This window comes from Prinia subflava, chromosome Z (assembly GCF_021018805.1).
Source record: "Prinia subflava isolate CZ2003 ecotype Zambia chromosome Z, Cam_Psub_1.2, whole genome shotgun sequence".
NCBI classification, from domain to species: Eukaryota; Metazoa; Chordata; class Aves; order Passeriformes; family Cisticolidae; genus Prinia; species Prinia subflava.
Window position 1 is genome coordinate 26,371,575 of NC_086283.1, and position 17,146 is coordinate 26,388,720.

Consider the following 17,146-nt stretch of genomic DNA (forward strand, 5'->3'; position numbering starts at 1 on the left):
TTTTCTCTTTTACACATTTTATGACACCAGTTCTCATAAACTGATATTCTTTTCTTTAAAGAATCATGAGTGCTGTATCATACAAGCATTTAAATCCTACCTGAGCCATGCAGGTTATCAGGAACATCACAGCATATATTTTTTCTGCTCATTTAAGTCCACCTTAAATCACAAAGGTTTTTCTTTGAAACTTTAGGCAGTTCTTGTGCGCTCTTGTGTGGGAGGTGTGAGGCTGCCTGTGTCATTCACCTGTGTGAACACTGGAGCTCACCTGCTCTGTCCTCAGAGAGAGAGATGGCATGACAGAGCAAAGGCTAAGGAATCAAAACTAGCAGTAAATCTTTCCTGAGATCAGAGCAGAAAGCCTAAGAAGCCAAGAGGTGATCACGACACAAAAGGAACACTTGGACAGAACAAGGTTGCTGATGGCCTAAAGATATTTTCTTCTACAATGAACATCTGGGATGTTCATAGTAGAAGAAAATGTTCCCATGCTGAAACCTTACTTTGTGGAGGAGAGCACCAGAGAAGTTGTCAAATGGAAGAGAGCTAGCCCGTTACCAAAACTGGTTAACAACTGCCCAAAAGCTGCAGGGGAGCATGAAGGTGAAATGGCCCAGACAGTGATGGCAGCAGACACCTTGTGCTTGGTGCATGAGTGGTAACTGAGTTGCTAATGCAAGGACAGCATGTAGGAGATGTCCCAGGGAGAGCTGGGGGTCCCAGACTGCCAGTGCACATGTGCACCAAGCCAGGGGGCAGGAACCATGGTGGTGACATGTTGGGATGTATAAATATAATATACATGGGGTGATTCAAGGCTGCTTTTGTAAAGGAAATCCAACTTCTCAGGGATCTCTGGAGCTCTTCAAAGGAGCAGGTTGACAAGCATGTGTGTAAACATGATCCAGTTGACATAGTCTACAGATTCCAAAGGGCATTTTACAAAGTTCCTGACCAAAAGCTTTCAAGCAAACTAAACAGGCATGGAGTAAGAGGACAAAGGTGGGATATGCTAGTGTGACATGGAAAAGGGTGAACAATGGGGTGACAAGATTTGCTGAGAAGACTGAATTACTTACAGAGTCAGTGCTGTGAGTCAGCTGTGCAGAACTGCCCAAGAACTGTAAGAATCAGAGGGAGAACACAATAAAATGGCAATCGAAATTGAGTGGCAATAAATGTAAGGTAAAATAATTTCATCTTGGCATATGGAATAACAGGTTCTGCATATTCCTGTTCAGGGCTCAGATTCCAGTTATGAGATATGATTCCACAAAACGTCAGTTTACTCTTCACAAGCTGTAAAAAAAAAAAAAAAAAAAAAACCTGGTGAAATGTTAGGAATCATCAGGAAAGCAGGAGCACCTGGGCACAGCTTTGGTCCCTGTTTTCTGTGTCCCTCAGCATGGCCACAATTCCTCAGCCTGCAAGGGAGGTGACAGAGGGAAGGGTCTGTAAAGAGCTTCAGAATCATCTGTCATGGGAGATAGTGGTCAGGGACCAGTTGTTCATCATTTTTTCCAGTACACCTGATGAAGGCAATAGAAGCCAGTTTGGGAAGAGACAGTCCAAGGTGACTGTGTGGTCAGCAGCAGACCTGGAGGATCCTTACTGAGGGATGCAGATCTGCCCTGCCTCCAGAGGAAATGGGAGCAGTTCATGGAAGAGAAATCACAGAATCTTACAACACCAGGTTGTAAGGCACTTCATGAATCATCTCAGCATCACTCCCAACATTTCTTGGCAAGAGCATGGTCTACACGAGACGGCACAGTCAAATCCTAAGAGTGTCCCATTCTGGGGAATCCACCACTTCCCCCAAGAGAAGTTGATCATTCTCATCATGAAAAGTTTTCTCCTGTGTCCACCTGAGATGTCCCCAGGAGCAGCTGGTAGCTATCACCCCTTGTCTTTCCCATGTGACTCCTTGTAAAACAGGGAAATCCTCATCTTCTTGTTCTCAAACATATGTTATGAAATGCTTTGGATGCTCAAAGTTTGCTCCCTTTTACTGTAACACAGAGGGTGCAGAACTGGCACTTGTGCAGCTTGTCAGACTGACCTACCACATTGGCCCAGAAGTGAATGTGAGGCAGTTCAAGGTGCTTCACCTAGTTTGGTTAGGAAACATTCAAAGTTACTTAAAACATTTTAGGATCATACATTTATGATCAGGTAGATCAGTCTCTTCTCCTGAGACAGTGCTGAGAACATACAGAGTCCTCTTAGCTGAAGTTATACTGGAAGCAGCGCAGCCTTGCATGATTTCTTTGGGAGTGTCATCAGAGGAGCTGCTTTTGACTGATTCAGTGACAGTCAGGTGGATGTCATGAGCCTTCTAGTTGGTGTGCAGCCTCACCTGCCAAGAGCAGGGGTGGGAGAAGGACTCCATGAACAGGGGATGTAGCAGGGAGCAGGCAGAGGGGGCAATATGTATTTCCCTGCATACCTGGGAAAACCAGCATGCAGGTGCTCAGTGAGCTGGAGGGGCTCTCCCAGGAGCTGGCAGACAGCAGTGCCCAGGTGCTTTGTGTCCTACAGCCACGCTGTGTCTGATGGCCCCATCCAAATGCCCAAATACCCTTACTGTCAGCACTCCTTCCCATGAACCAGCTGGGTGCTTCAGCTGGCATCTTCTCTGCATGTTCTGACAACTTTCTGGGTGTGCAAACCACCACTGGCCTCTTCACCCCGGGGAGCTTCCTTCTGCCTGTGTTGTTTCTGGCATACTGCTATGGGCTGGGATGGAGCTGGAGATGCTGGGATCGTTCCGTGGAGGCAGCTGTCATCCATGTGGCCCATTTCCCCTGGGCAGAGAGCACGATGTTTCCTCTTTCTCGCGAGTTCCCCGGTGTCCTTCCCCACCCTTCGCGCCTCTGGCTGTGCACACCCACCCAAGGGTGAGCATACAGCCGTGCTCACAGCAGCCAGGGGGACACCAGCAGGTACTCAGCTTTGCCCGCCCAGCACCGGCGGCTGTCTGCACTGGCAGCGTGGGGAGAGGTCTCGACATCTGCTTGTGCAGGAGTGGTTTTGAAGGGAAGCATTGTGTGTTTTCCGCAGCAGTTCCCATGCGGAGGTGATGAAAAGTGTGTGTTTTGGCAAATCTTTTGTTTTATTGTGGTGGCTTGCAGCGGGGCAGCTCCAAGCAGCCGCTGCCTCTTTGACAAAGCACCAGAGGATTCTGTTAAAAAGTTGTGTTTAGTAATTGTAGTCGTCGTGTCAGACCATAACTGACTCGGAGCTGAAGGATTTTTGCGAGATGAGTAGCTATGCCAGCAGGGACCCAAGTCTCCTGGGCCAGCCGCGCTCTCATTAAGATTTGCCGCTAGCCGTGGCGGTGTTCGGCAAGTATGTGACGTGCATGCTGTTATTGTATGCTTGGCTTGTCAGCCTGCAGCTTTCTGACACTCACTTATGTCACTCTTTATTCAGAGACGAAGAAGCTTTTGATAATTTGACAAGACAAGCTCTTAAACGATCTAGGTCATGGCCTTCACTGTCTGTGATTGTGAACATATTTCCTGAAAGCCCTGTCACTCATCACAGCTACATTTTCTCCCGGGGAGCCGCGGGCCCGTCCCGGTCTCCTGTCAGCGCGTGCATTCGGGTTGCTCACACGCCGGCAGCGGAGCCGGGCCTTCTCCCCGCCGCCGGCCGGCGCTCGCCCGTTAGCGGGGCTAATCCGCGCCCCGCGCCGCGCGCCCCGCGGCGCCGCCGTCGAGGGCCCTCTCGGCGCAAGGCAGACGCCCGGCCGAGGGGAGCGGAAAGGAGGAAAGGCCGCTTAGTGCCGGTTTTGTGTTTGCTCATTGTTGTGGAAATATGAGAACTGGTGGCAAGGGCCTCGTCTATTGAGCTCTCGAGTCCCGGTCTGCTGTCAGGGGCTGTTTGAGATTGAGTGTCTTATTTTCTTTGATGTTCACGTCGGAGAATGGGGAAGTGGGAATTAAACAACAGATGCATTAAGCCGTTGTTCTGGTAAAACAATAATTAGCACCCGATAAAATTCAATGTGGGTCAAAATGCGCAGCGCCCGGTCCCGATTCCCCCATTATGGCACCCTGCACCGGGTCAGCCTGAGGCACGAGTGGCCGCCGTGCCGCGGGTCCGGGGCGCTGCCCGGCCGTGCGGCGGCAGTGGCACTGCCCGCCGGAGTAGGCACCTTTTGTGCTGGTACATCTAAATGCGAGTAAGGTCAGACCACTGGGGCAGGAAATAAATGCGATTTTATTTTAATGTAGTTCATCACGCTGCCGTAGTAGCTAGGTACCACGAGGGCTTTTCTTTAAATGGGGGCCGTTCATGGTTAAGTTCTTTTAAATAAATAAGGAAAATCATGGCAGCGGTTGCGTTCGGCTATGCTCTCTTCCGTAGCAAACCTCTCTTCATTTAAGGAGCCTGTGTTTGGTAGCAATTGTTAATCATACTATTTGTCATTCCACGATATAAGGTACCACAGCCCTGAGCTGATGCAAAGTAATGAGGTTCCCGGTTAAAATAAGCATCATCTCTAAAAAGCTGTTGTTTAACAGTGACCCCTCCTCAGCTGTTGTGCCCCACTTCATAATGGTGAACAGTATTACTCCAAGTCACCACCTAAATGAAAGAATATGCTTGGCTTTCCCTCACCACCTTCATCCTTACCTTCTTTTGGTTTTCCCTTACCCTTAAAACATCCCTGAGGATAAAAGCCAACTCTGGACAGCACCCACAAAGGGGCTGCTGCTGTGCCCATCCCAGAGTTTTGACAAGAGCTCTGCCAACTGTGGTTCTTACTCAGAGCTACAGATTTTTGCTCAAAGTGATGTCTTTGTGTCCAGAGCCGAAAAAATACCCAACCAAGCAATTATTCAAAAATAAAGTAATTTTGACGATGGTGATGATGATTATTAAATAGCAGTCGTGTGAGTAAAGGTCATACCACAGAGTGGCATTTTGCCAGTATAGGACAACTCACTGATTGCAATTGTTCAACCATATTAGCCCGGGCACACTGTGGTAATCGAAAACTATCCAGAACTAATGTATAAATAAATGCCTGCTACCCCTGAGTCAGACCAGCACAGCTGTCCTGCACAGCTGAAACCTCCTCAGGTCTGAGGGAGATGCTGAGAGCTCTGGCACAATATTTTTACAGGCTACAGAGTGTTCATATGTTGCCTCTCTGAACCCTGGCTAAGTTGGGGAAGGAGGAAAATCCTTTTGTTCGTGCTCAAAGACAGCTTGAGTGTGTTCAAACTGTCAGATCCTTGGTGAGGAATGTGACGTCCTCCACACATTCCCTTTATAGAAATATTAATATAAAACTCAAATATTTACACACAGTATTTGAGTAAGAGGAGAAATGTTGAATCATTACACAGAACAGATTGTAGATTTTTCTGCAGACAATTATGTTACTGGTGGAATGAATAATAAATAATATCATTTCCATCACATCTGGGAAAAACACTGTATGTGCCACAGGGTGACTGGCAAAAACTTGGATTTTATTTGGAGAGATACTAGTTGTGGTGTGGGGTTTTTTTTAATTAACACGCTCCATCAAAATAAAAGAAGGCAAGAATTTGGGCATGAGTGAAAAATTTATTCAAAATCTAAAGAAATGTTAATAGTACTCATTTGCAAGTAGTCATGAGGCTTCAATGGTTGAAATTGCGGCTGCAGCATATTATGGAGAAGCTGTGGAATACCATGTTTCTTTTTAAAGTACTTAAAATGAAGCCTGGCAAACCAAGTTGTTAATTGTTGAAATGAGTGGAGAGCTGTTCTAATAAGAGGGTAGATGTTCTAAAGAGAAGTGAAAGCCCTCCGCTGAAGTAGCTGTGTACCAAAATGACAAAAAGTGCCACAATTTCCGTGTCTGTCTTGGCTCAGGGGCCCTCAGAATTATTGTACATTTTGTAAAAGCAATAAGAATCCCTGAGAGAGTGATCTGAGCTTTAGTGACCACCACCATGTTCTGATTTTGTTTTAAAGATCCACGTTTTCCTCTTCACCGTGTCTCATGTGTCCCTCAGGTCAATTGTGTCACTGCTGTGACTCAAAAACCTGCTCTGATTTTCTTTTTTCCAAAGGGCTGCACTTCGTGTGAAAGTCTGGCAATTAAAAAAATTAAAAGTAAAAAAAACCTGCAAGCAAGTCATTGTAAAAATAGCAACATTAAAGCAATCTGTTATGGTTCTTGTTTACAACTCATCTGACATGAAGCTGCTGAGGATTATTACATGTAACAATTATATTTTGATTAGGAAAGAGATACATACAAAAAAGATAAAATATTTCTATTCCTACGTGAAAGGAAGGCACCTTGTGATTTAGTTTCTAGAGCGTTATGTAAATTTAAAATATCAGAAAATGTAGAATTTAAACCCACCCCTGTTTGTTTTGCAGCATTAATGCTTCCTACAGTCACGAGCACGCTGCTCTCCCAAACTTCTGCCCCTCGGAGAAAAAGGGCAGAGAGAAAACTGTTACTGGCTTTCTGACAATGGCAGGGAGTGTGTTAAACCAGTGTAAAATTCAATTAAACTGTCTAGCCGGGTTTTTGAAGCTGAAATGCAGACCCTTTCAGTTAAGCTTCTTATTTTCCTGTGACCGACACCAGTGGATACTGTGTTATGCCAAAACCAACAGGCTGTAAAGCACCTTGTTTCATGCTCCTAGCTGATCAATATTTTTATTTTCCAGGCTTGCCCAGAAATATGGAGGCAGTATCACCTAACAGTAAGTAGAAACACCTTTTTTATTTTCTTCTACACCCAACCTATTTACTCCTCTGTGAACTGCTGACCATAAAATATAGATAAGCATCTTCTCTGAGAAGATAATAAACATCTGAAGAGTTTTTGAACTGAAGAAGGCGATGAAACACTGTCACTACTTTTTAAGCGTCTTTAAAACTTCTGATTTCATTTTAATACTGTAATAATTAAATTAATGCTTTGCCTCTCTTCTCTCAGTGACCACATTTACACATAGAAAGAGCATTAAATTTTAAGTTTGGATGCATAGCAGAAGCAGTAATCCCATCTCAGTTTTCCCAGATGCTGATAATTAGTCACTCTGACTAATGTGACAAAGCTTTCTTCCTAGATGAATGAAATAAAACTCAGTGAGAGCGGAGACATGAATTTGAGGAAAAACACCTCATAAACTTTTGCAGATAATTTATAATTAGTCAGGATATAGCTGTGACTGCTTGTTTGGTCTGCCTTAGTTGATCATTAATCTCTGAAACAAGAAAATAAAACTTCGTGAAACTGTACCAGTTTATTACTTAAGATTTTTCCTCATATGTAAAATAGATATAAAAATAAAACAAAATGCATACAAATTTGGTCAATATTGAAACCTGGTACTTTATTTAACCAGTAAAAACAAATTCTTGAGTTGGTGTCACAGTTCTCAAATATATTAATTTCTAGAATTGTCAAACATAAAAACACCTTTAACAATCAGAGTTTTCTTGTTCCTTTGAACTTTTCCCGTTGTTGCTCCACAGATCGGCTTCACACATATTTCATTGTTACAGATAATTAGCCCCTGTTCTCTGCACTAAACAAAGTGGAAAAGTTTCTCCACTACTTTTCTTTTTGGATCTTTGGCTTTTTCTCTGAAGCAGTAGATGGCATGTGCTTTATAATTTGTGCCTCCACCTCTTCATGGCAGTGGAATGCTCTTTTTTCTGCTTTTTTCTTCAAAATTCAATGAATAGAAGAAATCTGCACTTAAAACCTCTCATTTGTGTTTTGTGCATAATGATTCTAACACAAAGATCTGCCCTGGAAATCCTCCACCCTTCCTGAGAATTTACTTTTAAACAGATTTGGTAAAGACTTTTTGTTGGTTTGGTTGGTTTTGGTTTTTTCTAAAGAAAAACATTATGAGGGAAAAAAAAAAGAAAAAAAAAAAGAAAAAAGATGCATTCACTAAGTATTTTTGTTTGTTTTGTTTTTAAATTGGATAAAGGAAAAAGCTAAATGCTGTCTTTCATTCTAATCCCTAAGGGTGCATGTAAAAACAATTTCTGAAATGTTTATAACACTTGGAACTTAATAATCAGAGAGAAATATTTGGTGCAGTAACATCCTGGGTTCTTTTTTTTTACTGAGATAAAAGGTGTAATTAAATTTTATTCTCATCTGCCATTGAAAATTCCTCAAAAAATGGGTTTCCATCAACACTTATAAAATATTTATGTCTGTAAAAAAAAGGGGGGGGTAGCTTAAACTTGAGCAAGTGCTATACTAGTGCAAAATCTGAGATATCTTGAGGTAGGAAATTATTTCTGTGGATTTTGTAGAAAGCATTTAGGGTTTACATTTAATATAAAGTAAAGCTAAGAAAAGGTGTCAAAACAAGTTCTTGTTAGAAAATGTAGTGGTTACAAAAATAGGCATATTATTAAAAGTACCCATTTGGAAATTTATGGTGCATTTTAGGGTCATTTTGAAATGTGGTCAAATATGGACACTCACAGATTATTTGGTATTGCATCAGAGCCTACCTTCTGATAAATAGATTTTTACTATTCAGTGAATTGCAGATTATCTGCAAATAATACACGACTGACATGTGGGATATGTTTTGTACGCCTTCATTTTTTACATGGGAAGAGTTCCTTTGCCTCAAAGTTACATTAGCAGTTGGGTTAAGCCTGGAATTTAAAAATTGGTATGGTAAAAGACATGGTTGATATTTGCAATAAGTAAATCACAAAAAACTGCATTATCTGAATTGTTTAAAATTTATACTTTATTATCCCCTTTAAATATTCTCTTTTGCACCTGAAGCAGAGCAGAAGCATATAATGTTCTGGCAGGAAACAAAACTTCTAAATTAGAATTATATATAAAATTTAAATATCTATATCTGTATACATGTAGGATTGTAACAAAAAGCCAAGATTTTTTTACTCTCTTATCAGCACAGTAGTATTTCACCATAGAAAATATGTTACAGTCTTCCTGTTGTGGAATAAATATTTTAGTAGAAACAGGATAGCAGCATTAAGAAAAATGCATGTTTAAAATAAAAGTGCAGTTGTGGTTGTCGTGGCCCACAGAGGCTGCCCAACTGTTGGGGGCCACAGAAGCGCTTTTCCTGCACTTCAGCCAGAGATGCAATCACTAGACTTAAACTGGTTTTGGTAACTTGATGGCGAGCATCCCATGTGCAGGTCCATGTACTTGCAGATAAACTCGGGTGTTCAGTTTTCCGATACACCAGATTTTGGCACCGTTTGCAGAGGGCTGTCACAGAGTTTGTCCAAATGTTTTGTGTTCTGTAAAGTATATATATTCTTAGTTAATTTCTGTGAATGCTGGTGAAGAATCACACGGCCTTCCACCTCTCTCCTTTATGAGGCTTTTGGTTATTTCATTCATTTTCCATCACTTTCCTAGGAGATGGACTGCCATCTATTGACTCCTCAGAGCCCCTGCACGGCGTGCGGGGCCACTCGAACAATGACTCAATAACAAACCCATTCTGCTCTTGGGGATGGTGGTGGGGTTTGTTGACGTTGGCTGTGGTGACAAATTTGAGCACATTGCAAATAATTTGTTGTATGGGCAGAAACATCTTATTCCAACCAAAACAGACTGCCAGCACAAAGCATCTTAGGTAGAAATGGCAAAAAGGATTGTAAGCAGAATATTTTAATTTGCCTTTTGATGGAAAAAAAGATTATCATAAGGCACTCAATGAAGCTTAAATCTAAAGGCTGTGTGATAATCAAAGCTTTATAAGTGGCTGACAGTACTTTCTTTAAACTTGTTCTTTCAACTCTTTTAACTAAAATTATTCTGAAAAAAACCCCCAAAGTCAGCAGAAAAATGCAACTCCTACCATGGTTTAAAATACTATTTAATAGCCTCTTTAAGGTGGCAATTTAAAACTTTTACAGATCATTTTCATCATGACTGTTCCCTGTATTTCTCCTGTATTAGAGAGGGGCAATTGTATTTGTCAAAATATATTTCAAGTTTTATTTGTGTAGATATCTATTTGCAGTAAATTGGTTCATACCCGCTAAGGTTTATCAAAGGGGTTATTGTCAATCAAATAATAGGACAAAGACTTCTTTGACAGATTCAGGATAAACAGTTTTCATCATAGCTTGCTGGAGTGTCAGTGATGATATGTGTGATTTTTTTGGTCGCAAGGCATTTGGAGGCCTTGTTGAGCTCTTTGTTCTGGGTTATGAGAAGGCTTAGCTTACAACTCTGACTTCCTAAATGCCAGAAGCTCCATAAACCCAGAGACACATGGCCCGTGTTCCACAAGACATGCCATCACATCCCCTCTCCACCCTAAATGACAGCACTGTTTTTTCACCCTCAGAGTATTCGGCTCTTTCTCATTCCCTTTCTCATGTCACTTCACATTTGAGCTATAAATGTGGTGATATTTATTATACATTTTAAGTGGAGGCTGGGTTATAGCCCTCTAACAAACAAGAAAGATAAACCCTAAATAACACTAAAAAAATCAGTGTAAAAACTTGTGAGAAGGCACCCAATGATTTTCTTTTGTTTCTTTCAGTTTTGTAGTTTACTCTTTAAAAAATACAATACTTCCCTCCAAGTTTGACCTGCTGCCTGTCCACCTCGCCGTGTGGCGCCTGTGGCAGCTGCTGTCCGCAGCGTGTCCAGGCTGTGGAAGGGCAGCACCGGGGTCACATTCCGCAGTGGACAGCCCTTGTCCGCTCTGCTGCTGGCGTGGGCGGCCCTGGGCTCTGCGCTGGCCGTCGGGGCAGTGCCGCGGGCTGGGCTGCCCACACTGACCGGCCGCTGCGGTCTCACTCCGTCCCGCGCTCCGCGGGGTCTGTGGCCTGAGCGGTCTGATGAAACTGGGCTAGTGGTAGCATTTCCGCCCAGCAGGTGACATCACTGGAGAAAAAAGAGGAAATTTATTTGTCTTCAGTGCGTAGAGACCCTGTTTTGCTCCGGGTGTGAGGTTGCATTTCTGCCATGAGGCCCCGTACATGGCAGTGCTGGTGGGGCAGCCAGAGGAGCTTCACAGGGCCTCGGCATGTTTTGGTGTCAGATGGAGAACCGGCTGGCTGCAGATCTCACCACATCTGCCGTGTCACAGTGGCTCATGCCATGTAGGAATGGATGTGGCCTGTTTGGCCCACACCAAGATGAGGATGCCATACCCAAATAGGAATGAACTGTGCAAGTGTTAGAATCTTCTTCAGTAAATATCAACTAAGTAAAGAAATTCTGTCCCTAAAATGGGCAGAGCAAGTTTTTTATTTTCCTGGGGTGTCTCTTGCTTTTGATTGTGTGGTAAAACAGAAATCTCACTGGAACATAGTGTTTTCTTCCTGTAGGGATTGCTCATTTTAATAACCCCTTCCTGCCCTGGTGCCACTCCTGCCAGCCACACTGACTCTGTCCCCTGTGCCTTGCCTTCACTAGCCTCGTCTGTGTGAAATCTCCCACAGCAAGATGGCCACCAACAGAGCTTTAGAACGATCCGGATTTTTAATTAGCAGAACCTATCATTTAACACACTTTTTGACAGTTTGTTAATCTTACTTTTAATCCGCTTACATGAAGGAAGGTGAACCAGGAACTGGCTGATGTGGCCCTGTGTATGAAGGACACGAAGGGACATGCGTCTTTTGTGTTTAAATATTGTGCTCAGATTTCTTTGTGTGCATTATTAAAACTCCTTGTGGCCTGCTACTTTTTTTCTGAATTGAAAATGCAAGCCATATCCCTGAAAGTCAATTTCTATCTGTTAACAGTGTGACTTCCAGAAAGGGAATATTAAAATAATACAACCCTGGCAAAAAATATTTAAGCTTGAGAGAGAAGGCATTTGGTTTCCAGAGATGATTTTAGGTGTTGAGCAGTAAGGGAAGGGATGGGTTTAGGAGTATTTTGGGGAGGAGGTTAATCCTGATTCCTTGCAGCTGTGACTGTGACATGGCCGCAGGGCTGGCTCCACTGGCCATGACACAAAGCCACAGACCATGGGATCAGCACGCTCCTCTGGAATGCTTCAGCACCTGGCCAGTTTCTCTCCAGGTGTGTCAAGGCTATTTCTAGCAGCTCCAGGAAAAAAAACAAAAAACAAAAACCCAAAACTAGTCTGTTTATGAAATAGGCCATGTATTTCTCATATTTTGGAATCCCAGACTGGGCCCTCATTTGTATTCAGTATCAATTGCTTCAGTATCAATTCAGCAGGATATTCTACAGGGAAGGCATCAGAATTCCCAGGGATATGAATTTAGGGTAAAGATGACTCTGGCTCTTGTGAGTTTTGGGGCCCATGAACACCTGGAGCATTACGGTGCCCACATATCTGTTTGGGAAGTGCTTGGGTTCATGAAGATTTTCTGTCCTTTGAGAGGTTATTTGCCCCGATAGCTAGGGGAAGAGCTGGTGCAGAGCTTGGCCAGCAACAGACAGGTATTTTGGTTTTAAACTCTCCGTGTGTGTGAACCTGACCCCTCTTGCAAGTGGTTTTCAGTGTCAGGGATGCTCCTGACATGCTGCCAACCCTGCACAGCTGTCCTGGAGAAAGCCAGCAGGTCGGAGGGGGTCAGTGTGCTGGGCAAAGGGATTTTACTGTTTATTTTCCCCTATTAATTGTAATTTGCCGTGTTGCCACTCTCTTTCAAGTTTCAGATATTTTTTGAGGCTATCAGAAACCTAAGCCCCAAATCTTTTCCAACTGCAAAGGAATCATATTCAAAAAGATAGTCTTTCTGACTGCCTTTTTTTTTTTCCAAATACAAAGACAGTTTTGAGTCCTGAAATAACTGTTAGGTTTATGAGCTCAAAGCATATGCCATAGCTTTCAGTACAAAAGGATGCTAGATAAAAGTTCTTTCCCAATTTTTATTTGAAAGATGTATTTAAATTATGATGGGAAAAGAAGTGGCTTTAATAACATTTCCTGTAAGGATCTAAGTGGACATTTCGGGTAGGATGCAGAACCTTCCAGCGGCACTGGTATCACCTGCCACTTACCTTCATCATGTAGTTACCACGGTAGGAGGTGTTCTGCTTTCTCTAACCTTTATCTGTCTTGTGCTCTTCTGCATCTGCTACCCAGAAAACAAAATAAAAAGTGCTTTTAAATTGAGGGTTAAAGGCAGATTACATCTTGACCAGAAATTGCATTTTTGTGTATTCCTGGAAGCAATCTGAAAATGGGGAGAGAGTAGAATAGGAAGCTCAGCTGGCTGAACATTTTTGTGATTTTGGGGTTCCAAATGGTGTTGTTGTGGTGTTTGTCTTGGAGAGTGGCATCGCTCAGAGAACACCCGGCTTCAGCACGCATGTTGAAGTGGTGTCAAGAGCCACGTTTGCTGCAAAAGCGGTGTCTTTCACATCTGACTGTGAAGGGGAAAGGGAGAAGAGCTGGGGTTGGAAATTAATGTTTTACTATTTTAAATCTCTGGTTAGCTGACCTGCTCCACATGCCTCGGACATTCTTTGTGCACTGCATGACATTTGGTGACATACGTCTCTCCAGCCCAGCACACCCAAAAACCAGAGAAGTTTGGGTTATTTTTGTGATATACAAAAGCTGTTGGGTGGGTGGTTAATTAATCAAAGAGAATAATCAGAGAAGGTTTGCTGCTGAAATATTTCCCCTTCATGTACTCAACCGCAGCTCCCTTAAGGGAAAGGATTAAGATTAATTTTTTTTATTTAATGCTTACAAATTCAGTTTAAAATTTTTACTTCTCTTTCCTTTAGTTTGAAAAGGTGAATTTACACAAGCATTTACATTATTATCTTTATTTTAAATATTACCATCTAAATAAGGATGATAGAATTTTCAAGCTAAAGTGAGGCTTTCAATGCATTTTTAAAACATTTAAGAAAAAAATTCTGTGCTCTCTTTCTGCAGTCAGTGCTATGTATGAATAATCATATGAAGTTCCTTCATTCTCAGAATTTCTCCAGAATTTCTCCAAACTTGATCTGAAAGTATTTTTTTTAAGTTTTGTTACACCTTTGAACCAGTCTCAAAATTCTTTAGGAAGCCAAAAATCGCCTGCAAATTTAACGGATGCTTTAAAATGTGAAAAAAATCACAGTTGCGCATAATATGTATAAATACCATAAAATGGATTTTGGTGCATTCTCATATTGCAAAGTGGAAAAGTCAGTAAATCTGTTTGCACTGCGTGGTTCATCTTGCTGGTGACTCATGTGTCACAGCAGTCCAGAGCTCGTGCCGCTAAGACAGTAACTTCCTCAAGTTATGCTCGCTCATGTTAATAATCTACGGATTAGGGTTCCTTAAAAATATTCACTGATTTAATTCCAAGAGGGTCTATCATGTCAGTGATATTAATACATCTTGTTAGGTCCTGTCATGTGTATAGAAAAGTTTCTATCCCCATGACAGAATTATCCTGATTTTGATTTCAAGTGTTGAGGAATCAAGTATAAAGGGAATTAAAGGAGCCCTCACAGAGTGGTGAGGAACATGGAGCCATGAGCAGGTGCTCACAGAGAAGCCTCAGAAGTGTGTATGAGGTGCACTGTGTGTGCACGCATGCTCTGCCACCCACCAAGGGCTACAGAAGGAGGCAACCCACAGAATTTTTGGCTACAGGGGAGTGAAGTTGCACCTTCAGTTTTGACTCATTTTTGAATGCTGAATTTGGGTTAAATTAACATTTGACAAACATACCCCCACAGCCGTAAGATTGACTCTGCAATGAGCAGAGGAAGCCCACCCATGAAGGAATGGGCACTCCAGTCTATGTCTGGCCTGACAAGGGCCCTTTCCCTGATCCTTGATGTCTCCACAGTGCAGTCTTGCCCGGCGTGGACTGGCATGGTGGCAATGCTGTCCAGTGTGGAGTGGTCAGGTGATCAGGTGGTGAGGAAGAGGCATTGTTTTTATACCAGAGCAGGTGAGAAATTCACAGGGGAAGAACAGTCACTGCCTGGTTCTTATAATTATGTCCAAAGGTGGCTTGTCTTTTTTTCCTTTTTTTCTGTTTGCTCGCCTCAAACTTGCAGTTTCTCCGCCTGTAGTCTCCACTCACCTTGTAGGCGAAAGAAAGTATTTTTGTGTTGTTTCTTGACTATGCAGTTAATTATGTTTCTAAAGAATTTTTATAACTTCTTTCGGCACTTAAAAAATGGGGTGATGAGCACCTGTGCAAAAGTACAGACACTGGAGGGTTTCTGTGGACTGTGCGATAACCCTGAAATATCTTCTTTAAAATTAATTGCCCTGGTTTTGATTCCTGAGATACCCAGTTTCTGTCTGAGTTGTTTTAATGCCCGATGAGAGATGGTTAAATTCATTCTGATTTTGTGATGGTGGCATCAGGAAGGAAAGAGAGGAAAAATGATAGCAATGAGATAGTCAAAAGTTGGTCTGGAAGAAACTGTTTTGGTCAATAGCATATTTTCATGGTGTGAGAGAGCAGAAACCTGATATGCTCTGATCCATTCTGAGCAACTGTATGCTATTTAGGAAATCCCAAGTCATATTAAAGTAAAAACTTTATGGAATTGAAAGCAATTTTTAAAAAACAGGTGTGCAAAAAGGACGTGGAGAAGCTTTTGTTTGTCAGGGATTGTATACAAGCTGTCACACATTTCCGCAAGGACATATTCGGGATGAATGTCACTCGTCATGAATCTAGGTGCAAATAACTGGTATTCCTGAATATATATGATACTCTTTAATGGAGAGCACATGAAAAAATTATGAGAAAATGGATAAACATTAACACATGCAGCTGGCATGTTGGTAATGTAAGGAATGTGCTTCTGTGAAATTGTCTGTTAGTGAAGGATGCTGCATGCTGAAGCCCAGCTGCTGGGGAGTTTAAAGGGAAAAGGTTCAATTATTATCTATTTTAAATGTACCCCGAAACTCACTTCTAGCAAACTGATGCACTGCTCACTTGGCATCTCATATTCTTCAGCAGAACTAAGTTTTTCCCATGTTTACTTCCCTTTTAGCTGTGATTAGAAATCATTTCCAAAAAATGTTTATTAAGAGTCTATTTATCAAGAAATACCTATTCAGAATGCTCCCCTAAGAAAGTTATTCAGATGTGGGACTTCCGCCTTTTCAGTGGAATGGTGAGGGATGATCAGTGAATGACATAAAGATTAAAGTGAGAGAAAGGGAGCTGTAAATCATCCAGAATGACAGTAAAAATTAAAACCTTGGGGTTTTTCAGGCTCCCCTGTGTATTAGCTAATAAATATAACTGTGCTTTAGTTCTGTTCATCTTCTGATTTTACAGGCTTTGCAAATGTTTGTTTTCAGATTAATGTATAAATGTATGTGTAACTATGCATATGCTTAGCGTGGGGGCAGCCGGTGCCGTGCCCTGGCAGATATATAGATGTATAGAGATATATATAAACATTTAGCCAATCTCCTAATAAACATTCAAATAAAATATACATGTCCCAGTGCATGAGTCTCCTCCTCCTCCTCCTCCTTCTCCTCCTCTTCCTCTTCCACCTCCTTCTCCTTCTCCTCCTCCTTCTTCTCCGAACAGTCTCTCCCCACCTCCCCCACCCCACTTCAAAGCTTGTGGTCCTTTCTCCATCCGTGTACTAAAAGGTTTCTTTGTGAGCCAGGCCATTTGTCCGTCATTGTTTGGGGCCCAAACGGTGGTAAAATACCCTGTCACCGATCTGGAGCACGGTGAATGGCAGCTTCTCTCCGGACAATTGGCGGCGGTGCCGAGAAATATTCCTGAGAGGATTATTTAACCTTTCAATTTAGGGGGCACAAAGCCCGGCTGATTAATGAACTTTCTGATGGGCGCCGATAAGCGGATCTATTTCTTTATTTCCTCCAAAAGTGATTCCTTCTCCTGTCCCATATTACTATAATCTTAAACATAAAATGTGGCAAATAGATTAAAAAACAGCACTAAAGAGTTTATCTGGCTAGCAAACTGAAGGAGCTAAATTAAAATTGGTAATGAAAGCAGTGGCTGAGCCCTGTATATGGTTTTTAAATGCGCTGTGTATTTTGAAGAGACTTATTCTCCAGCCTGCCTGGTAATGACTGCTTTGGGTGCACAGTCAGGGTCCAGCTTCTGTTATCCCCCCAAAAAAATGAGTTATGTTATCTGGATGACTGCAGACACATATGCATCCCCCTTTCTCACTGC

At 42.3% G+C, this 17,146-nt stretch overlaps 1 protein-coding gene across 3 annotated transcripts in view; it reads left to right on the forward strand.

The window, feature by feature from the left end:
* The window catches only part of ZCCHC7 (zinc finger CCHC-type containing 7), an 86,335-nt gene that overhangs the window by 59,237 nt on the left and 9,952 nt on the right, over positions 1-17,146 (forward strand). For all 3 annotated transcript variants that reach the window (XM_063422835.1, XM_063422836.1, XM_063422837.1), the window contains exon 8: positions 6,694-6,729. In XM_063422835.1, the coding sequence (XP_063278905.1) occupies positions 6,694-6,729 (36 nt within the window). The remainder of the gene's footprint in view (positions 1-6,693; positions 6,730-17,146) is intronic.